The 18766-nt window shown below is 47.7% G+C and overlaps 1 protein-coding gene across 1 annotated transcript; it reads right to left on the bottom strand.

The window, feature by feature from the left end:
* Positions 1 to 253: 253 nt before the first annotated feature.
* On the bottom strand, positions 254 to 17141 carry LOC119859145 (cytochrome b-c1 complex subunit 1, mitochondrial). Its single transcript, XM_038410880.1, has 13 exons — positions 16928 to 17141; positions 12787 to 12927; positions 12152 to 12238; positions 10660 to 10789; positions 9479 to 9677; positions 7917 to 7996; positions 6600 to 6715; positions 5994 to 6137; positions 4971 to 5131; positions 3641 to 3726; positions 2448 to 2536; positions 1305 to 1380; positions 254 to 504 (listed from the first exon to the last, which is right to left on the bottom strand). The coding sequence occupies exons 1-13, from the start codon at positions 16997 to 16999 to the stop codon at positions 440 to 442; spliced, it is 1446 nt and encodes a 481-aa protein (XP_038266808.1). The 5' UTR covers positions 17000 to 17141; the 3' UTR covers positions 254 to 439.
* Positions 17142 to 18766: the final 1625 nt, after the last annotated feature.

Below are 18766 nucleotides of genomic sequence, written 5' to 3' on the forward strand. Positions count from 1 at the left end.
CAGACCAACAGCATCACTGTTAGTCTTCGGCCACCTGTGTGTTATACTGGTCTGCAAAGGTGAAAGGCAAGAGCAATGACCCGGGCATCACTTAACTCAGCATACCCTATCACAGCCCAGCTACTGTAACTGCATTTTTGCCAGTGCTAATGCTCATCCAGCGTGTCACCAACTTGGAGAAGTTCATGAAAGAACTTCCACCTCACACCTAGCCAACAGTGGCACTTTGCCATGAACAGCCATGAGAGCCCACTCCATTTAAATTATATTTATTTGGCTCGGTTAGTTTTAACAGTTGAGAAGACAAGTGTTTGTACAGTGCTTACAGCAAGGCCCATCTTGCCACTGCCACACAGGAGAGATTCAGACACGGATCCACCCCTTGGGAGCACCATCCCAGCCCAAGAAGTCTCCATTTGCATTCTGCAGGGGGCACAGCCTAGAAACGGAGCCAGTACATGGCACTGCGGATCCGGTTGTAGTCTGGGAGCTGTTCGATGGGACCTGAGTGAGCAGAGGAGAATTAGTCACTTAGAATAAAGTGAAGAGATCCACCATCAGCTTCTCAATTCTACTGCTCTCTGATCCAATGACGCCACCATACAGACTCAAATCCTCACATTAAAACCTCAGTCCAACAATAGGAAGAAACAAGTCTAAAGACAGTTTAACTGGACAGTGTTTTTTAACACTATTTCCCATTTGTCTAGAAAACCCCTTTTCTTATAGCTCCCCTTTGAAGATTCAAACTTAATCTTGGAGATCACTGTGCGGAGGAGGGGAATCCACCAGGCACTTAAGGGAGGGAAGACGCTTGGCAAATTTTCCAAGGGGAACATCTCCTTGGCTGACAGACAGACATGCCAGAGTAGCACTGCAAGGAGTCCAGCCCATTTATTCTTACATTAATTGATGTCACCACAGAGTAAGGAGATGACATTTGGCGGGCACTATTGTGGACTCCACCCAGATTGAAACTCCATTGTTAATCACATCTCGGTAGCCTGTAACAGAGTGGGAGGCTAGCCAGCAGCCCAAAGCCATTGTCTTAGCAGCTGTACCTAACTAGATTTTCAAAACATACTCCCTGGTGAACATGCTTCAACATATCTGATGCACAAAGGCAAGGGAGACTGTAGTGAAGTTACCAGGAGGGTTAATTAGAGGGAGAAAAGCCAGAACTACAAATTACTTTATACAGAAAGCTGCCAGAGATCCACCAAGCAGACACTTTGCTCTCCATTATAAACAGACTCAACCATGTTGGTTGCTTTTCAACCTGTGCCTATAACCAGGTCACTTACCTACTGCTGCAACTGCTGGGCATTTGTCATAGATGTATTTGCTGCAGACCTCCCGTACCATCCTGGCATCCACAGCCTAACAGGAAATGACAAGAACAGGCAATGAATCGTGTTTCTGACAGACACATTTACACAAACTAAAAGCCACTCAACTACCACACAATCAGACTGCCAAAGACCAAGAGATTTGACCCTGTTTATCTGCTCAATATGATGCTGCTTCGAAGTTATTTGGCTACTTGTCTGCCAGGACAGCTTACAGTCTCCATGAGAAATTCCTCTTGGCAGGATATGGACAACCTGTTCCAGTCTATGTAACTAAAGTCCCTCAAGTTATGTATCAGATGTAGTGCTCCATAAGTGCCAGAGATTGCACACACACGGGGCCAGACAACAAAGCCCCTTGTTATATGGCTCTTCCAAGACTGCACCCACTATGTATCTGACAGAGGGAGCTTGGGGATAAGTATTAAATGATGGAGTCTGACAAATCAACTTAGAAGTGAAGATTAAGAGTTCAACACGAGCCATTCTTGACCAGAAGGAAGAGTCAACACAAGGGGAGCCTTTGGGGAAGATCCCCTGAAATACCTGTTAAAGAACACTTCTCTCTCAATATTACTCTATTGCCGCAATCGCAAAGCCAAATGGATAAGCAAAGAAGAACTTTATGAACCAGCTTTCTGCTCATCAGTAAACTATTCTGGGTGGAATCTCTCAAGCCATTTCTAGTTCAGGCTTCTGGTTCTCATTGAAACCTTTCCAGCTGAAGCTATATCCTGGCCATCTCCTCAGAGGTGGAGTCACTCAAATGTGCCCACATCACTAATGCTATAGACACTCAAGTTACTTAACATGGTTATATGTTGTACTACTAACCTAAAAGGGACGAACCAGCATCTAGACCTAGGGTGCAGGAAGGTGGTGTGACAACACAGAACCCAAGTATAGCCTTATTTTGGCAATTCCACTATACATACATTTCAGTTGTTTAACACGGACCTTGCCTCTGACTTGCCAGGATAAACAGTCTAATTAAACAGTAAGTGCCTTAGATGCCCAGTTTCTCAGCAGCAGGTTTTATGCCCAGTAATGAACACCTGTAGTAAGGTTAAGAGGGCTCCCGTAACAACCGATACGTACAGCAATTCTGGCATCCCATTCAGCTAAAGATATACGGCGCCCGTAGTTCAAGAGATGACTCCCAATATTTTCACATAAAGGTGTGGTACCTGGGAAAGATGTAGAGATTCATTAGGAAAGACCTCATGTTTTGAGCAAGACAGTCAAAGGCCTTCCAGCATGTCATAGCTACAGTTTTGTTTATGTCCCGGAAGCCATGGAATCTGTGACTTTCAGAGACCTCTGACACATTCTCTGCTTCAGCCCCAGCGCTGCAGGTCTCTGGAGCTGGCAGCCAGCGGGGCTCTGGCCAGGGTTCTGGTAACAGCAGCAACAGGGGGCCCCCTGCAAGGTTCCAGTGACAGACTCCTGAAGAGGCCCTTTCTCAGGGTTCCAGTGACAGGGGACAGCCTCGCACGGGGGATGCCTTGGGCGAGCAGCTGGGGGTGTTCCATTTTCTCTTTGGGAAATATGGTTACCCTGTAGCTCCCAGCTGCCATGGGAGGCCCCCCTGCAGTTTCCAGCTGGTGCCAGCAGAGTGGTGAACCCCACAGCTGAGAGCCACCACGGTGGCAAGGGAAACCATGGAGCCACAGCTGGAAAAGTCAGACAGGTCATGGCTTCTGTGAATTTTTGTTTATTGCCCATGACCTATCTGTGACTTTTATTAAAAGTAACCATGACAAAATCCTGGCCTTAGTCATAGCATGACCACCAGTTTGGGAAAAAGTATGCAAGCAGCCCATACCATTAGCCAGCTTCCAATAACCCAGCACCCACGTGCTCCTTTAGTAGGCCATCCCAGGCAGCTCCAGTGGGGAACAGAGAAATGCATTACAACTTCCACCTCTGGAGACCAGGGTTCACACCTAACTTGGGTCATAACTGAAACCAGCTTGATGGTCTCAACCTTGCCATTGGTAGGCATCACAAGGGTGGTGCCTAATTTGTTTTGGCACTGCCACCTTTGCTCAGGAGAGACCCATGGATTCAGAATAGCATGGAGTGTTACAGACTAGGATTCAGAATTAACAAAGCTGGGGTGGTAACCTAGGACAGAAACAGAGGATACGCCAGGTCAGAGCTGAAGAGCAACCATGCATACTGCTTGCCAGTAGCACTTTGCTTCTCGCCAGAGCTCCTCCTTTCCAGGAGGGCCAGAACTTGGAGCTGTTAAAAAATGCAAAGCAGCTGTTCCTTAGATTAGAACATACCATCCAGCTGAGCCACCAGGGCATTTCGCAGGATGTTCTTGGCTCTCTTCACCTCCCCATCTGTCGCACTGGTGCACAGACGCATCCTGAACAGGAATCAGAAGGAATAAGGGGCTCTCAAAGACATTCCACTAGTACAAGATGAGAAGTGATTATCTCCACCCACATTTATTTTGAACACTGCCCCTCGATTTTCAACCTCTTATACAAACTGAATACTAGGTCTTCAACCCTCTTGCTACTAACTAATACACCAAGAACTAACCTTCCCCATGTATTGTTCAGAGTGGCTACGAACTCAGCAACGAGTAGCACAGAAAGCTGACAGCCGACCGAAGCAAGCTCAATGCAAGTCTAGTCAGAGCATACATGGGGGGAAAATGACAAATACCTTACCCGAGCAGTCACAATTGGGAGCACCTCAATGGCAGGTGTGTCACTCCAACTTGGCAGCAACAAGAAAGAAAGCAAAGGGACCAGGGCATGCTGCCAGTTGATAGTCCTGCTGCTATAAACTTCAATCACTCACAATCTCTGCTGCTAGGGTTGTTAAGGGTTGCAAAATGGGAGTCAATCACCGACCACTGTCAAGGGATTTCAATTCCTGAGGGTTCTGTGCCATTTGGTAGGTTTCCTACAAGTCTTTACATCCCTTTCTCCCACCCAGTGTATCTAGATAGCAACCTCCTGGGGGCAAGGACTGTTTCCTGCTCTATGCATACAGTTCCTAGCACAGGGGGCTCCCCAATGCTGGTTGTAGCCTCTAGGCACTGCTGGAACATGCATCAAACTAAGAAAAGCTAAACAATGTGAAGTGCCTCTAATCCTGGCACTGAATGGTCTCCAGCACCAAGGCATTTACCAGTCAATCAAGAGGACTGAGACTGTGCATTATGTATCACCAGGTCACCTTTCTTAAGTGTAACAAGGTGATGGACAGACCGTGCCTTTCACATGCTCTGGGAAAGGAAATCTTGTTTGGGGATAAGAGGCCCCAACACTAGAACAACCTCTAATGCACCAAAACAAACAGGGACCACAGCCATCTTTCAGGGAGGTCTGGGGGATAAAACTAGAACAATGAGGTGAGATTAAGGCAAAGGAAGATTCAGGCAGGATATGAAGAGTCATTTCTCTTATAGCCTGAAGAGTTTCTTCCCAAGGTAAGTGTGGAAGCCCCATAGGAAAGGATTAACATGAGATAAAACTCTAGAAAGCATAGGACTCCTCTTGACAGTACATGGGCTTGAACTTTGTAGGATACAGTAAGTTCTCTGCTAGATCTAGTCCCCATAATAGGGACTGATCACATGCAGCAAATCACACTCACCACTCTCCCTGAGCAAAATGCAGTGTATCTTCTATGTTCAGAGCATCAGAAACAAAATGGAGTCCAAAGAGGCCTGTGTCAGAGTAGCAAGTGTTGAAGGTCTGGAAACTTTGACAGAGTTTATTCTCTGCTGCAATTGTAGCCAGCCTGCTGGATTGATTCTGCACATAAGTAAACACCCTCAGTGATTCAAATGCTCATCTTTCCTTTGACAGTTCAAATGCCTCCCCCTTAGTGGTTATAGGGTCAGAAGAGCAAACAAGATAGAGAGAGCTCAACTCAGGGGGCACTCCAGGCTCTAACTCACAGAGATAACAAGCTTTCATGGTAGAAAGTAGAGTGTACAGCCTGCTGAAGGCTTTTACATCTCACTACATTTCTCTCCTTTCCCAGAACTGCACTCTGGAGGTGGTACTTGGTACCATTCCAGAAGGGTACCACAAGGAAAGTGGGGGAAATAGGGAGTAGGTGGCCTGGAATTAGAGTGGACTATACTACAGGCATGCCCTGCCAGAGGGAGTCTCTATACAGAGATAGGAGAGGCGTACATTGGGTTTTAAACAGGTCCTCACCACACGCAGTTGTAAGATGTGCCTGTGTCTTAGGGATACATATTACCCTGCCCTGCTTAAATACTATCACCATTAAATGAACATTTTGTTGTATCACAGGACAAGTTTAGGGAAGGGATACTCGGGGGTGTGAGCACCTTGCTGGGAATTGCCCTACTCGGTCCTATTCCATAGCTGCTGAGGATCTGCAGTGCAGCGATCCTTTCTGAGAAAGCTGCATATAGCTCTCTCCAGAGACAGCTAGCAGGACCTCCTTGTCACACCCCATCCAGCTCAAGAGGTGTCCCAGATCAGCCCTGGTCGGCATTTCTATCCTGCCTTCTGGATTCACAAACTCCATTTCATGGGAGCATTTCAGAATTCAGTATTATACACAACAGCTTCCTGCTCAAGGAGATCATAATGTTAAGTCACTACAGCTGACTCAACGCCATGCTCCCAAGTTTCTTACCTTACCACCACCAAAGGTGCGGTCATAACGCCCTATGATCAAGTTAGCTAGAAGGAGGGGAATATTGTCTGGATTGGACCATCCTGGCCCCTCCACTGCAATAGCAACATGAGCCAAGGGTAAAGCATCATCTCTGACACGGATCTGAAAAACATCAAGGGGCATGACAAGAGCAGAGTGAGCATTGTGGCCTTCTCTCCAGGGTCTTGTGCAAAGCATGGGTTGATAAATTAGGGGATTTGGTGCTGTAATGGGCAAAATCAGCTAGCCGTTCACCTTTAAGTTCTTGTATGTAATGTGCCATTCACGTCACCAGATATATCTGGTTTCTAGACTCCATTAGGTCATAGATGAAAGTACTAGCCTCAATAAGTTCCTAGGGGATTTTGATCACATCCACAACCAAAACTTTTTTACAAGACTAGCAGAGCTGTGTAGGGTCTCAAGATTAGAACAGCAGGGCCTGCTGTAGTTCAGGACTGAGGTGCCATCTACTCAAATAAAGAAAACATACACAGAGATTTCATTCCCTAAGTGACCAGGGGATAACGTCACAAAGGTATGCTTTGTACGCAAAGCAATCAGCTGTTGCCAAGAAGTATTTACCTCACTCCCAGTGAAACGGCAGGGTGGGGGGATGGGCACTGCATCCTCCTTGTATTCAAAGGGAACTCCACTCAAGTGCTGCCTGGCAAGGTCTACCAATTCTGTGTGGGAAACACCTGGAAAGGGGGAACAGAAGGAACAAGAAATCAGTACAGCTGCTTTGGCCTCTGAAATGCAAGGAAGAAAAAAAAAATTATGTACCATATGACAGACAAGAGCCGTAGATGAGAGAAAGCGCTTTGGAGTCTAAACATCAGTTTTAAAGTATCAAGACTTCCTAGAGCATTGTTTCTCAAACATGGCCACCATGGCTGCCTTTTCTTGTGGCCACAGCCTCCCTGGTGGTGATTGGGGGGGCAGGGGAGGTGAAGCAGCAGCCCCTCCCCTGGGGTGGCCACCAGTAGCTGGGTCCTGCCCCACTCTGAAACCAGAAACACCAGAGGAACAGGCAGCTGCCATGAGTTCCCCACATATCCTGGGAGTGGTGGGGCTCAAGCTTCCAGCTTCAGCCCTGGGGTGGTGGGCTCTGGTCATGGGCTCTACCCATGTGGCAGTGGGCTCTATTCCCAGGCTCACCACTCCCCCTTGTTGCCCTGGTCCCTGCTGCTTCCTCCAGCCCTGGGCTTTGGCTGCGTGGCAGCGGACTCCATCCCCCAGGCTCTGGCCAAATGGCTCCGGGATTTGGCCCCAGCTCACCACCCCCGGGCCCCACTGACAGACTCATCCTATCTCCATCATCCCTGGCCCCCGTTGCATCCTCCAGCCCCGGACTTCAGCTGTACAGCAGCAGTCTCTGATCCCCGGCCCCAGGGCTTTGGGTGCCAGCCTGGCCCCAGGTGCTGGCCCCCGCTGTCTCCTTACCTACCTCCCCAGAGAGGGCTTAAAGTTAGCTCCCAGCTTGCTGGGGCTGAGTAAATGTGCCGTGAAAAGTGATATTTGTATGTTAGTTAATATCACTTTTCACTGCCTGCCATCCAGCTAACAAATCTTAAAAAAAAACAAAAAACAAAAAACAACAACAAGAGACAAGAACATGCAAAGCATCTTGTTTTTGGTTCTTTTCTGTTTAGGTCCAGTAAAGAACAGAGACAATTGTACATTACTTTTATTACTGAGTTTGAAAATAACCCCTACATAAATCACAATGCTCTGGACATGTATATGTGCATATTTATTTGTTTTTCCTAAAGTTAATTAAGTATTTTAGGAAAAATTGTCAGAGCAGCCACCAGCAAGAGTTGGTGGCTGCACTCCGAGGCCATCAAAAATTTTGTTGAGAGAACCCCACTCCTAGAGTCCCAGAAAACTAACACTTACCTCCAGCAGCTGCGAGGACCATGCGTGGGGCCTTGTAGTGAGTGTCTATGTAGGCAGCTAGATCCGCACGAGTCAGACGCCTAAAGAGCATACACAACATTTTAATATCCCAACAATCCAGATATAGAGGAGATAGGTTGAGCTGTGAGGGCTGGGTGGTCAGGGAAGGCAGGTACTCAATACCACGGAAGTGACAATGTATTCAATACTCCCTTGGTTATGGTAAGAACATCTCCTGGGAATCGGTCATCTAGCCCTCCCCTGTGCTGTACCCTGGAGACCATAATGCTTAGGGAACTGGGACTAGGATACTGAACCTTTCAATTCTAGGTTTCAGAGTAGCAGCCGTGTTAGTCTGTATTCGCAAAAAGAAAAGGAGTACTTGTGGCACCTTAGAGACTAGTGGCTATACTTCAACAAAAAAGCTTCAAAAACAGACTCCAACGAGAGACTGCTGAATTGGAATTAATTTGCAAACTGGATACAATTAACTTCGGCTTGAATAGAGACTGGGAATGGATGAGTCATTACACAAAGTAAATCTATTTCCCCATGGTATTTCTCCCTCCCACCCCACCCCCCACTGTTCCTCTGATATTCTTGTTAACTGCTGGAATTAGCCTACCTTGCTTGTCACCATGAAAGGTTCCCCCCCCCCCCCCCGCTGGTGATGGCTTATCTTAAGTGATCACTCTCCTTACAGTGTGTATGATAAACCCATTGTTTCATGTTCTGTGTGTGTGTGTATATAAATCTCTCCTCTGTTTTTTCCACCAAATGCATCCGATGAAGTGAGCTGTAGCTCACGAAAGCTTATGCTCTAATAAATTTGTTAGTCTCTAAGGTGCCACAAGTACTCCTTTTCTTTTTTCAATTCTAGGTCTCCAGTTCAAATTCAGCCTATATCAGTTGTGACCAGAAGTTATTACTTTCAGATGGTTGTTTAGTAGCCTATATGAAGTGAGGTGATCTCTATCTACTTGCTAACGGGTAAGTGTCCATGGTCAAGGCCGCCACCATAATGGCACTCCTGACAGGTGATCTGAGGCACCACAGACTAGATACAGGAGAGGGCTGCGCTCTTGGCCTAAACAGTCAATCCCCCCTAGTGAGGGCTGAGGCACAATAGTGGGGAATATGTGAGAGAAGCTTGTGTAGCACTGCTCGCCCTAGGATCAGGCCTAATACAACAGGACTTCAAACTCCAAAACTGATAATACGGCATCTGTCACCAGCAGTGGGAAGCACAGAGTCAAGGCAAAAATTGCAAGTCTATGGTGAACAGATCAGCCACATGTATAGCACTACCTGCTGCGTGCAAATGGGTTGGGTTGGCTTCCTTGTGCAAATATTTTTGTTGCTAATGTGCTTTACTAGCAAAGACCTTTCCACCCTCACTGCACATAGCTGCATGTAGTTGAGGTTATGCAGCTCCCTTTTTATCAAGTTCAATGATCCATAACAGGAACTGTGTGCTCCCACGCATTGTGTGTTAGCGGAAGGGGGACTGTCCTTGGGTATATATCATATTCCAGACCTAAAAGAGTGGATTTGCTGCTCACTTGATGTTCTCAGTGGTTCCCTCGACAGTGTGGCTCAGGGCAGTGCCTTGGAAAGCAGTAGCATGAAGATAGTCAAAGACTACATCTGTCAAGTTGCTGTCAATTTCCTGCAGCTCCTGAAGGATGGTGCTCCGTTCCTTCTCGATCTGAGAATCCTCTAGGCTGCAGTTCTGCACAATGTCAGCCAGAATCTCGACAGCTACAATACACACACACAATTTCAGCAATTTCTCTACCTGGCCACTACAGACTGCAGCAGAAAACTGAAGACAGGTCATAATCTGGAGAAGGAATGGATATGGATATGGACTGAAATAAACACTCTACCAAGACTCAGCAAAAAAGAGGGAATGTAGGAGACCATGATGGGATAGGGTATGTGGGGCAAAATGGGCTAACATATTAGCTTTTCACTTAGGTTCAAGTCTCCATTGGGTCACAAAACAGATAAAATAGAATGGTTTCAATATTTAGAAATCTCAAAATTAAAAATCAGTTCTCAGCTTGGCATAACATTTGGCTTTTCAGAGGCATTATAAGACTGGTACAGGAATTACATAGCAGTTCAGGGGTTCCGTATGCTGGCAATGCAGCGTGGGTCCCCAAAACTGGAAGAGATGGGGCTACAGCATGTCAGGAGTCAAACGTGTAGGACACTTGCAGAAAACCTGCTATGTCTATGGTTTGTCATAGCTAGTCCTGTAGGTCCTTGCTCTTGTGAGCAAATGCTACTTCCCAAAAGACATGAAATCTGCATATGGCAGCAAGGAGCTGCACTGAAAACAGAACCCACAGGAGCTCCATTGAGCATTTATGACCGTTAATAACTGAGTTAACGCTACCCATCTCCCCAAACCTCATAAAACAGCCAAGGATGATCAAAGTCTCACCCAACAACATTATTAAAGGCTATATACAGAACTGTAGTATAGTAGGCCGCAAAGGCTTATTTTAGAAGAATATGAAGCTCAAGGCTTGAGCACCATTCCATGACTATATGCTCATCAGTTAACTACTCAGGACCTGCAAATGCTCAGATTGCCTGGGTACTAAGTGAATCATAGCCTTGGAGTCCCTGCTTTAACCCACTGGCACCTGATAACGAGACATTAAAAACAAACTAATATTTCTCTGCCCTCAAGCTCTTGATCAGAAACTTAATAGACCAATGGTCACACTACCTCTGGGCAGGTCTTTGGACAGGGCTTTCATGAAGTAGGCAGTCTGCTCCCGGGAGGTATAACTGTTGAGGTGAGCACCCATACTCTCCACTTCCTTTTCAAAAGTGGCACAAGGACGTTTCTTTGTGCCCTAAAAGAAACAAATGTAGCTAGAAATTGGTTAGGTTTTTCCCTGACAACTAAAGAACTAAATGAATGACACAGATCTCCACAGAACTCAGGGTGCCACTTTAGAAGTAGCTATGTTTCATTCTCATCAGACGCCAATAGTTACTTACTAATGAGGACAAATGTAATTTTCAGAATGCCCTAAAATGCTTGTCACCATGAAGTGAGGCTGATCTCCCAGTGAAAGCTACCATAGTATGGCTACTATTCAGCAGGAAGGCCTGCTTGCACTAAAGAAGTGCTGCTCAGCAGGTGGCTGCATTATTAAAAGGCTGGAGATGCTCAGCCATAAGGAAAGTTCCGTTATTTACAGCATTGTTTATTTAATGTGGGCTAAATACTAATACAAGGTTTCTACACAGGTTTGTCCAGTAAATGAGTTACCCCAATATTAGCAGTAAGTCTCCAACTTGTCATACATTCAAATTGTGATCAATTACTTCCTTTGCCACAAACTACACCAGTAGCAAAGCAAGAGTGCTTCATTTTTAGTAATTTTCATATATATGTACATATATGTGTACATACATATATACACACACACAATTCTATATAAATAAAAATAAAATTACTGATGTTAGGTTTAAATAAATTAGGGTTCTGGGTTTTGTTTTGTTTTTTTTTTTTAAAAAGTGGGCTAAATTTCCATTGTTTAAAATACTTAACTGCATAAAAAAAATTGTTCTGGAAGTTCAGGAGTTAGCCGCAAGGACCTCTGCGCACCCTTCTTGTATGCAGCACTGCCATTGATTTTCATGCCACTGACTGGTAAATTTGCTGTTCAGAGCCAGTTAATATCATCCCATGACTACCATGGGAAACACTTGAGAGTTAGGCACGTAAATCCCCGGGCAACGGCAAGAGTAGAGGCCCCTGAACACTGACCATGGGAGTCAGTACAAAGATTCAGTGCACATTCACAGATAAAATGCCTTTTTAACAGAGAGGGCAGCTTGAACTTTTATTTTGCCCTCAGGTACCTAAAACAGCCCCTTATTTGTATTCCAGTGGAATCCAGAGGTCTGGATCAGGATTGGGATCCCATTCTGCTAAGCAATATGACATACAAGGACACTCCCTGCCCTGAAGAGCTTAACGTCATTTTCCTTCTAACTTACACAAGGAGATGTGTTCATGCTTTGCTGCCCACCCATCTTAAGCAGTGGCAAGTGGAAGAAGTCCAATTTTCTAACGTGTATTTGACCCATAGGAATCAGAGCCACATATAAATTAAAGTCAGACAGAAAAGCTCAGAGCTTCAATCGTAAGTAGCTGCATGGGGTCAATTCCCATGACAAGAACCAGACCTAGCACATCATCTCACCTTGAATGCCAGATGTTCCACAAAGTATCCTGCTCCATTGTTCTTCTCACTTTCATAACGGCTACCTACCCCAATCCACACACCTACCTAACAGAAGATAAATGAGCTGAATAAATACAGTTAGGAAATAAAAATAGCAAAATATGCAAATTTCCTGTCACTAAGTGTAACACCTGGAGTTTAAGACAATCCCACTGCTAGTACCAGGACATACAATTCCACCAGCAATGAAGGGCGAGTATTTTTTTTTTTTAAATAATCTAGTCTATTTATACCATTTACCTTGCCACATAAGAGTAATTTTCAGAATTTATTCAAAGATGTATTAAGCAATGAATGGCTGTCATAGTTATGTGTAAGTAAGTCTGAAAGCTACTTCCATGCAAACTCATGATCTGGGCAGAGCATGAGAGCATCAATGGACTTTTGAGACATTTGTTGACTCATTCCAAAGCAAGTTGTGCCTTTTATTTAAGCCAGTTTGCCCAGAGCCACAGACAGGTAAACACAAATGGCTTAATCTCTGCTGCTAACCTTAGTTCCAATAAGGGCTGGTCTTCTTTGAAAGACTAGTACATTACCTGAACTAAGTTAATAGTGATCATGGGACGATTCCAAACCCATCTTACACTTACTGTGCACGTAGGCTGGCCGGATTCCTCAGAAGCCACACGGAGGCCGCTATCCAGAGAGGAAACTTGCGTCTCTGGAATGTTATGGAGTGCCTGGGCATAGGTAGCTGCACCTCGATTTCTCACCAAACTCATCAAAGCTGGCTAAAGAGAAAGCCACCATCAAACAGCAACTCACACTATAATACAGAGCTACCAACACAGATTGCCAAGAGTCACATGATGGTGCAGACCCAATAAACTAATCCAGCAGAACACAGATTCACTTGCTAAAGCTCTCCCACAACAGGTCCCTAACCATTAATTAATATATATATTTTAAATTATAAGATCTGCCAGATTCTGAGATCTCTGGACACATGAACATGGGGGGGGGGGGGAGATCTTCACAGGCTGAAGAGAAAAGGATGAGAGCAATCAAGTGGCCTCAAGGCAAGCCCCAGAAGCAGGAGTTTGGAAGTGGTCCCATTGTTAGGCATTCTTAACATAAATTGAGATCTTTTGCAGGGCTTTAAGCTCATCCCAAAATCGTAATCTACACCATGGGTCTCCGGAGATGGACATCTGTACCTCTCTACTTTTCTTTCCTATGCTAAGATTTGGGACAGATAAGCAATGAGTTTATATGTTGTCCTTCAGGTTTGTATATCTCCATTTATCAAACACTCAACTCACAAAGTATATATCTTGGTAGATCTGTACTAAGTGTACAGTGTACATACGTCCTCTCCATTGTAGGGATAACACAGTGAAAGTGATACATAGATCCTGATTCTTTACAGTGGCTGCTTATAATGCATTTATTTACAATATACGTAGCAGATTAAAATCAACTATGTCACTTCAACTTCAAAGCCCTTAGCAGTGCAAGGCCTATCTGCATTTGAGACCCATTTTTTTCAGCTTCAGCATAGAGCAATATCACTTATTACTAAGGTTAAGATTTTGTCTCAGTTATTTTTTAGTAAGAGTCAAGGATGGGTCACGGGCAACAAACAAAAATTCACAGACTCCCATGACCTGTCCCTGACTTTTACTAAAGATAATGGAGACAAAATGGGGCTGATGGCAGGGGGGAGGAACCAAGTGTGTATGGTGAGGGTAAGAGGAGATGAGATCCCGAGTACCACTGTCGAAGATGGGGGGGTCCCCCAGCACAGCTTAAGGCTCAGGTTCACTTCCCCGGCCCCAATTCTAACTGGCCATGTATCAGTAAGAAACAAATTCAGACAGACTTAATCCACAAGCAACAACAATCATGGTAGAAATGGGTCTTCAGGAAGCTTTTGAATGTAGAAAGGGAAAAGGCCTTGCAGACCAGCTCATTTTTAGAGATGAGCATGGAAAAAGGCATGCAGATACTCATAGGAGAATCAGACAAAAAGGAAGTTGAAGGTGGTATCACCAGCAAAAGAGGCAATAGATGGGCAACACAAAATATGCGCCAATAAGAAGGGAAGGGTGAAGAATTATGCAGAGATTTGAAAACAAAGACAAGAAGTATGAACATGATATGGAGGAGGAGGAGGAAAGATTAAAAGGGTGAGAATTATTTTCTCTAATTTTTTTACATTTAATTTGTGTGACAAAGTGGAAATTTTATGTAATAGTTTTCTGAACCCTGTGTACCTCTGTTTCCCCTATATTTTGTATGGCTATGGGGTGGGGGAGGACGGACGACCATTTGGTCTCAGGGCAGGCTAGGGCCAGAAATACACTAGGAAATTACATCAGTATAACTACTTTGCTCACGGGTGTGGAAAATCCACACCCCTAAGTGACGCAGTTAAACCAACCTAACCCCCCAGCGTAGACAGCGCTAATACAACAGAATTCTCACGTTTACAAAGCTACTGCCTCTCGGGGAGGTGGATTAACTAATCTGACTGGAGAAGACCCCCATCAGCATAGGTAGCATCTTCACTGAAGTACTATAGCAGCACAGCTGTGCTGTCAGAGACATAAGCGAATGTTGCCAAGATGTCTGAGCTTGAAGGGGTCATTTAAAAGACTGACAAGGTCAACCCCATATCAATGGCAAATCCAATCACCAGAACACTGACACCCAGCAACCAAGGACCCACAGGAAGATGGCTTTCCCCACTTCTCAGCAGGAAAGCAAAGCAAAATTCCACAGGTCGAGAACAAAGGACTGTGGGTGGGTTAAGAGTTGGCTGCGGGAAGGAGCAAGGGCTCTCACCTGAAAATGACCAGGGATGTCAGATGGCTAAAGAGACACAGCCTGAACATGAGGGTTCACTACAGCTTGGCTGGGCTCTGGACTAACCAGAATGGACTTGAACTATGCTTTAAACTTCAGTTCTCTATGCTAATTTAAGGACTTCCAGTGCTGTGCTCCAGTTTAGCAATAAACCTGAGTGTTTTGATAATACTGTCTGAGCATCACTGTAAATACCTGGGGAGCTGCATTAATTCCTGAAAAGCATACAAGTCTCTACCAGGGGTTTCCCTCAGGTGGACTTGGTGAACAGAGCTCACAGTATGAAGTAGGAGTGCTGAAGTCACAGTGGTTCAGTCTAAAGAGGTGGCATAGCCTGCTCTGAAGGAAGAGCAAGACCTGTACATGGTCTACCACACTGAACAGGTTCCTCCTGGAGATTGCTCCAAAGCTGGGGGCATAGCAGTGCTGCTGTGGAGCTGCGACAGTTTGTTCTGTGCATTTTGACAGTATTTTGCATTGTCTGCTACACTGTTTTGCCTAGATAACTAGCTCTTGCCCATGGGGATTCTGCACTCAGCAAAAGGGGAAAATTTTCAAAATAGGGAAACATAACTGCAAAACTAAAAAGTTCAGCAGGGGGACTCAGGGCAGGTGTAGCACCTGAAGCTACTTTTAACTCATTTTCAATAATTGATTGACATTATGCTGACACTGTCATGGTTGAATGATCGGACCTTTGCTGTGGTGGGCTCTAGGGTGTGGAACTTGCTCCCTGCTGAAATTCCCCTTTTTAAAATAATCATAACACCGTCAGAATAAAGAGTTGCTGCTTTAACTATCCCTGCTACATCTGTATTACTGTTCCTCTTTAATCCATTTTCCTCTCTCAACTACCATTTATTAATCTTTTAGGGGCTTGTCTTAATAGTTTTAAAATGAATTTGAAATCATTTTATTCAACAGAACCCCAAATTGGATAGCAGGATTTCCTTGGATTATGAACCTCGAACAGAAGGTGCAGTACTCTGCTCCCCCACAGCATCAGAAACGGCACCCAGTTTTGACATATACTAAATGACTTTAGTCAGGAAACAAATGTCTATTTATAGATGCCAACTAGATGTCTGGTTAAGACTAGAGTCTCAGCCAGAGACCACCTACTACACAGGAGCGAAGCCTTCCTAACGTATACAACATCCCAGCACAAACATGGGAACTGGGTGCGCTTCAACAAGCGGCTATACAAGCTTTTAAACTTCTTTGATGCTAGCTGGATCCATAGGAGCTGGAAGTAGGGGTGCTGCTGCACTCTCCAGCCTGAAGAGGTTTCCATCATATACAGGGTTTGCAGTTTGGTTCAATGGCTCTCAGCACCTGCACTGTACAGATTGTTCCAGGGCCCCTGGCTGTATCCCTGCCGGGTGGGCAGGGGCCGTGTAGGATTCAGCCGCCCGCAGGTGCAGCGTTGACGCTCTGGGTAAGACTGACCCAACAGCAAGAAGCGACGGCTGGGTCCCGCCGCGGGTGTATCGGGGCTCTCGGCACTAAGGGAGGCGGGATCCGACCGGGCGCAGTCTGGAGCAGCGCCCGAAGGAAGGGCCTGCTCGCCTCGGACCCTCCAGCGCGGCAACGCCCCCCCCCCCCGACAGCAGCGCCCTGCCCTTCCCCCAACGGGCACGGCTCGTCCGGCCAGCCCCGCGCACCCAGCTCCGGGGGAAGGTCACTGCGAACCGGGACCCTGCCGAGGAACGGCCCCCGCACCACATTCCCCATCTCTTAGCCCAGCCGCAGCGGGGGAGGGGGCGCGGCAGACAGAGCCAGGCCTGGGCCATTGCCGGTCCCCAGGGCCTCGCCGTCCTTGGGACCTTCCCGGCGGCCAAGGCGGCTGGGCCTGCCCGGCCCCATCCGCATCCGCATCCTCTCCCCCAGGCCCCGGCGGGGCAGAGGCGCGCGGTCACTCACCGAGGAGCGGGGGCCCCGCAGAAGGGTTCGGCCGGCGGCAGAGCCGGCCCGACACACAGAGGAGGCCGCCATCTTGTCCCCTCACCCCTACCGAAGCCCGACTGACCCCGAGCGGAGCAGAAAAGACGCATGCGCGGGAAGACGAGCTCTAAAAGCACAGGAGCGCACGCGCAAGTAGGCAAATTGACGGGCGATACGCATGCGCAGGGAGAGACGCTCGCAGGGGCGGAGACTGGGACAGCTTTCTACAGCAGAAAGGCGCATGCGCAGCAATGGGGCTAGCAAGGCTGAGGCCGTGTTGCGCCCTCTGTTGGTTGGAGGTCGATGCCGATGAGACTGTTCTCAGCCGGGGGGGGCGGGTCCTTCCTTACACAGGCAAATAAAGGCGCAGGGAGGGAGCGCACTGGGCACGCGGCCCAGCCCCGTCGGGTCGCGAGCATGCTGCAGCCTATGAGCCCCTGCTCATGCACCCCCGTAGGAAGTGGGCAGGGGCAAGGCTAGTCTCCTGCTAAGCCTTGGGCTCCCGTGGCCAGGCTTCCAGCAGGCTCCTGCCAGTGACAGGCCATAGGAGGGAAGCACCTGCTGCTTCTTGCTGGCCTTGGTCTGCAGGCAGGAAACTCATCAACCAGGAGCCAGGGCCGGATTAACCTTTTGTGGGCCTCTATGGGGGCAAAAGGGCATGGTGCGAGGGGTCAGGGGTCCCAGAGCGAGGGGGCCGGCCAGGAACAATGGGGCCCAGCCCAGGGTGGAGGCACTCCGCCCAGTTCAGCACAAGGGCAATGTTTACACACCAGCAGCTGCCAGATGCACACTGGCCTGCCTGGCCCTTTTCTGCACCACACACCCCTCCACCGCCCAGTCCCCCCAACCCCTTATGCCCAGCACTTATGCAAAGCCCCCTGACTCCCAACAACTGCACAGCACCCCATAGAGACCCCCACTGCTCAATACTCCAACACACAGAACCCCCTATTGCCCAGTGCCCTCTCCCCCAGACCTCCGGAGACCCACTCCCCTGCACCCTGCCCCCTAGCTGCATTCACTGGCCTCACTGGGAGATGATTGTGTCCGCTGCGCTGAGCTGACAGGGCAGCTGGGGCAAATCAGGGATCACTGTGGCCTCTCAGAAGTGGCATGATCAGTCAGGCCGGAGTGGCAGCACGTCCGGCCCAGGCTGGGCTCCCTCAGGGCTCAGTCCTGAGACCCCCAAACTCCCCCCTCTCCCCCTACTGGCTGAGACCAGCTCAGCCTCTGCACCGGTCCCAGGGGGCTCAGCCGTGGGGAGATGGGAAGGGCCACACAGATGGCAGGCAGCAGAGACTGTTTGGAGCTGGAGCCACACTGGGGAGTGGGGCAGACCCCTAGGATGCAATCCCCAAGAGCCCACCCAGCCTGACCGCGCCCACTGGCCCCATGGCCAGCAGCCCTGCCCAGCCCGTATAGTGAAGCCTAGCTGCTGGGTGGCGAGCCCCCTACAGGTGAGCAGGACCCGCTGGCTGGGAGCCGCTCACACAGCAAGGCCTGGGCCCTGGACTTCCTTGGACGAGGGGCCAGACCCAGCCATGTGGATGGATTAGACAGGTCCATAATAGGCCCTTTCTAAGTGTGGGCTTGACACTATTGTAAACCCGGTTCTGCTCAGAGTTCAGCTGCTCCCTCTCCCCGACCTCCTACCAGTCAGCACTGAGTCAGGTCCCAAGGCATTACCTCCATCAGTTTATCTCCTGCTGACAAAATACTCAGTCATGTATAAAGCTGCAGCAGAATGAGGCAAGCTTTCCAAATAGTGTTGGAGCCAAGCAGGGTGTGAGTTCAGCCTCAGCAGTTTGGGTCAGGTTG

This window comes from Dermochelys coriacea, chromosome 7 (genome assembly GCF_009764565.3).
Source record: "Dermochelys coriacea isolate rDerCor1 chromosome 7, rDerCor1.pri.v4, whole genome shotgun sequence".
NCBI classification, from domain to species: Eukaryota; Metazoa; Chordata; order Testudines; family Dermochelyidae; genus Dermochelys; species Dermochelys coriacea.

What these genes read in the sequence shown, in the direction of transcription:
- LOC119859145 (XM_038410880.1), bottom strand. Translation starts at nt 16,999, where the DNA reads ATGGCGGCCTCCTCTGTGTGTCGGGCCGGCTCTGCCGCCGGCCGAACC. An exon ending in GCCGTTTCACTGGGAGTGAG is followed by an intron (nt 6,138 to 6,599) that starts GTAAATACTTCT and finishes GATGTTTTTCAG; the next exon opens with ATCCGTGTCAGAGATGATGC. An exon ending in CCCAGCAGTTGCAGCAGTAG is followed by an intron (nt 505 to 1,304) that starts GTAAGTGACCTG and finishes CTGCTCACTCAG; the next exon opens with GTCCCATCGAACAGCTCCCA.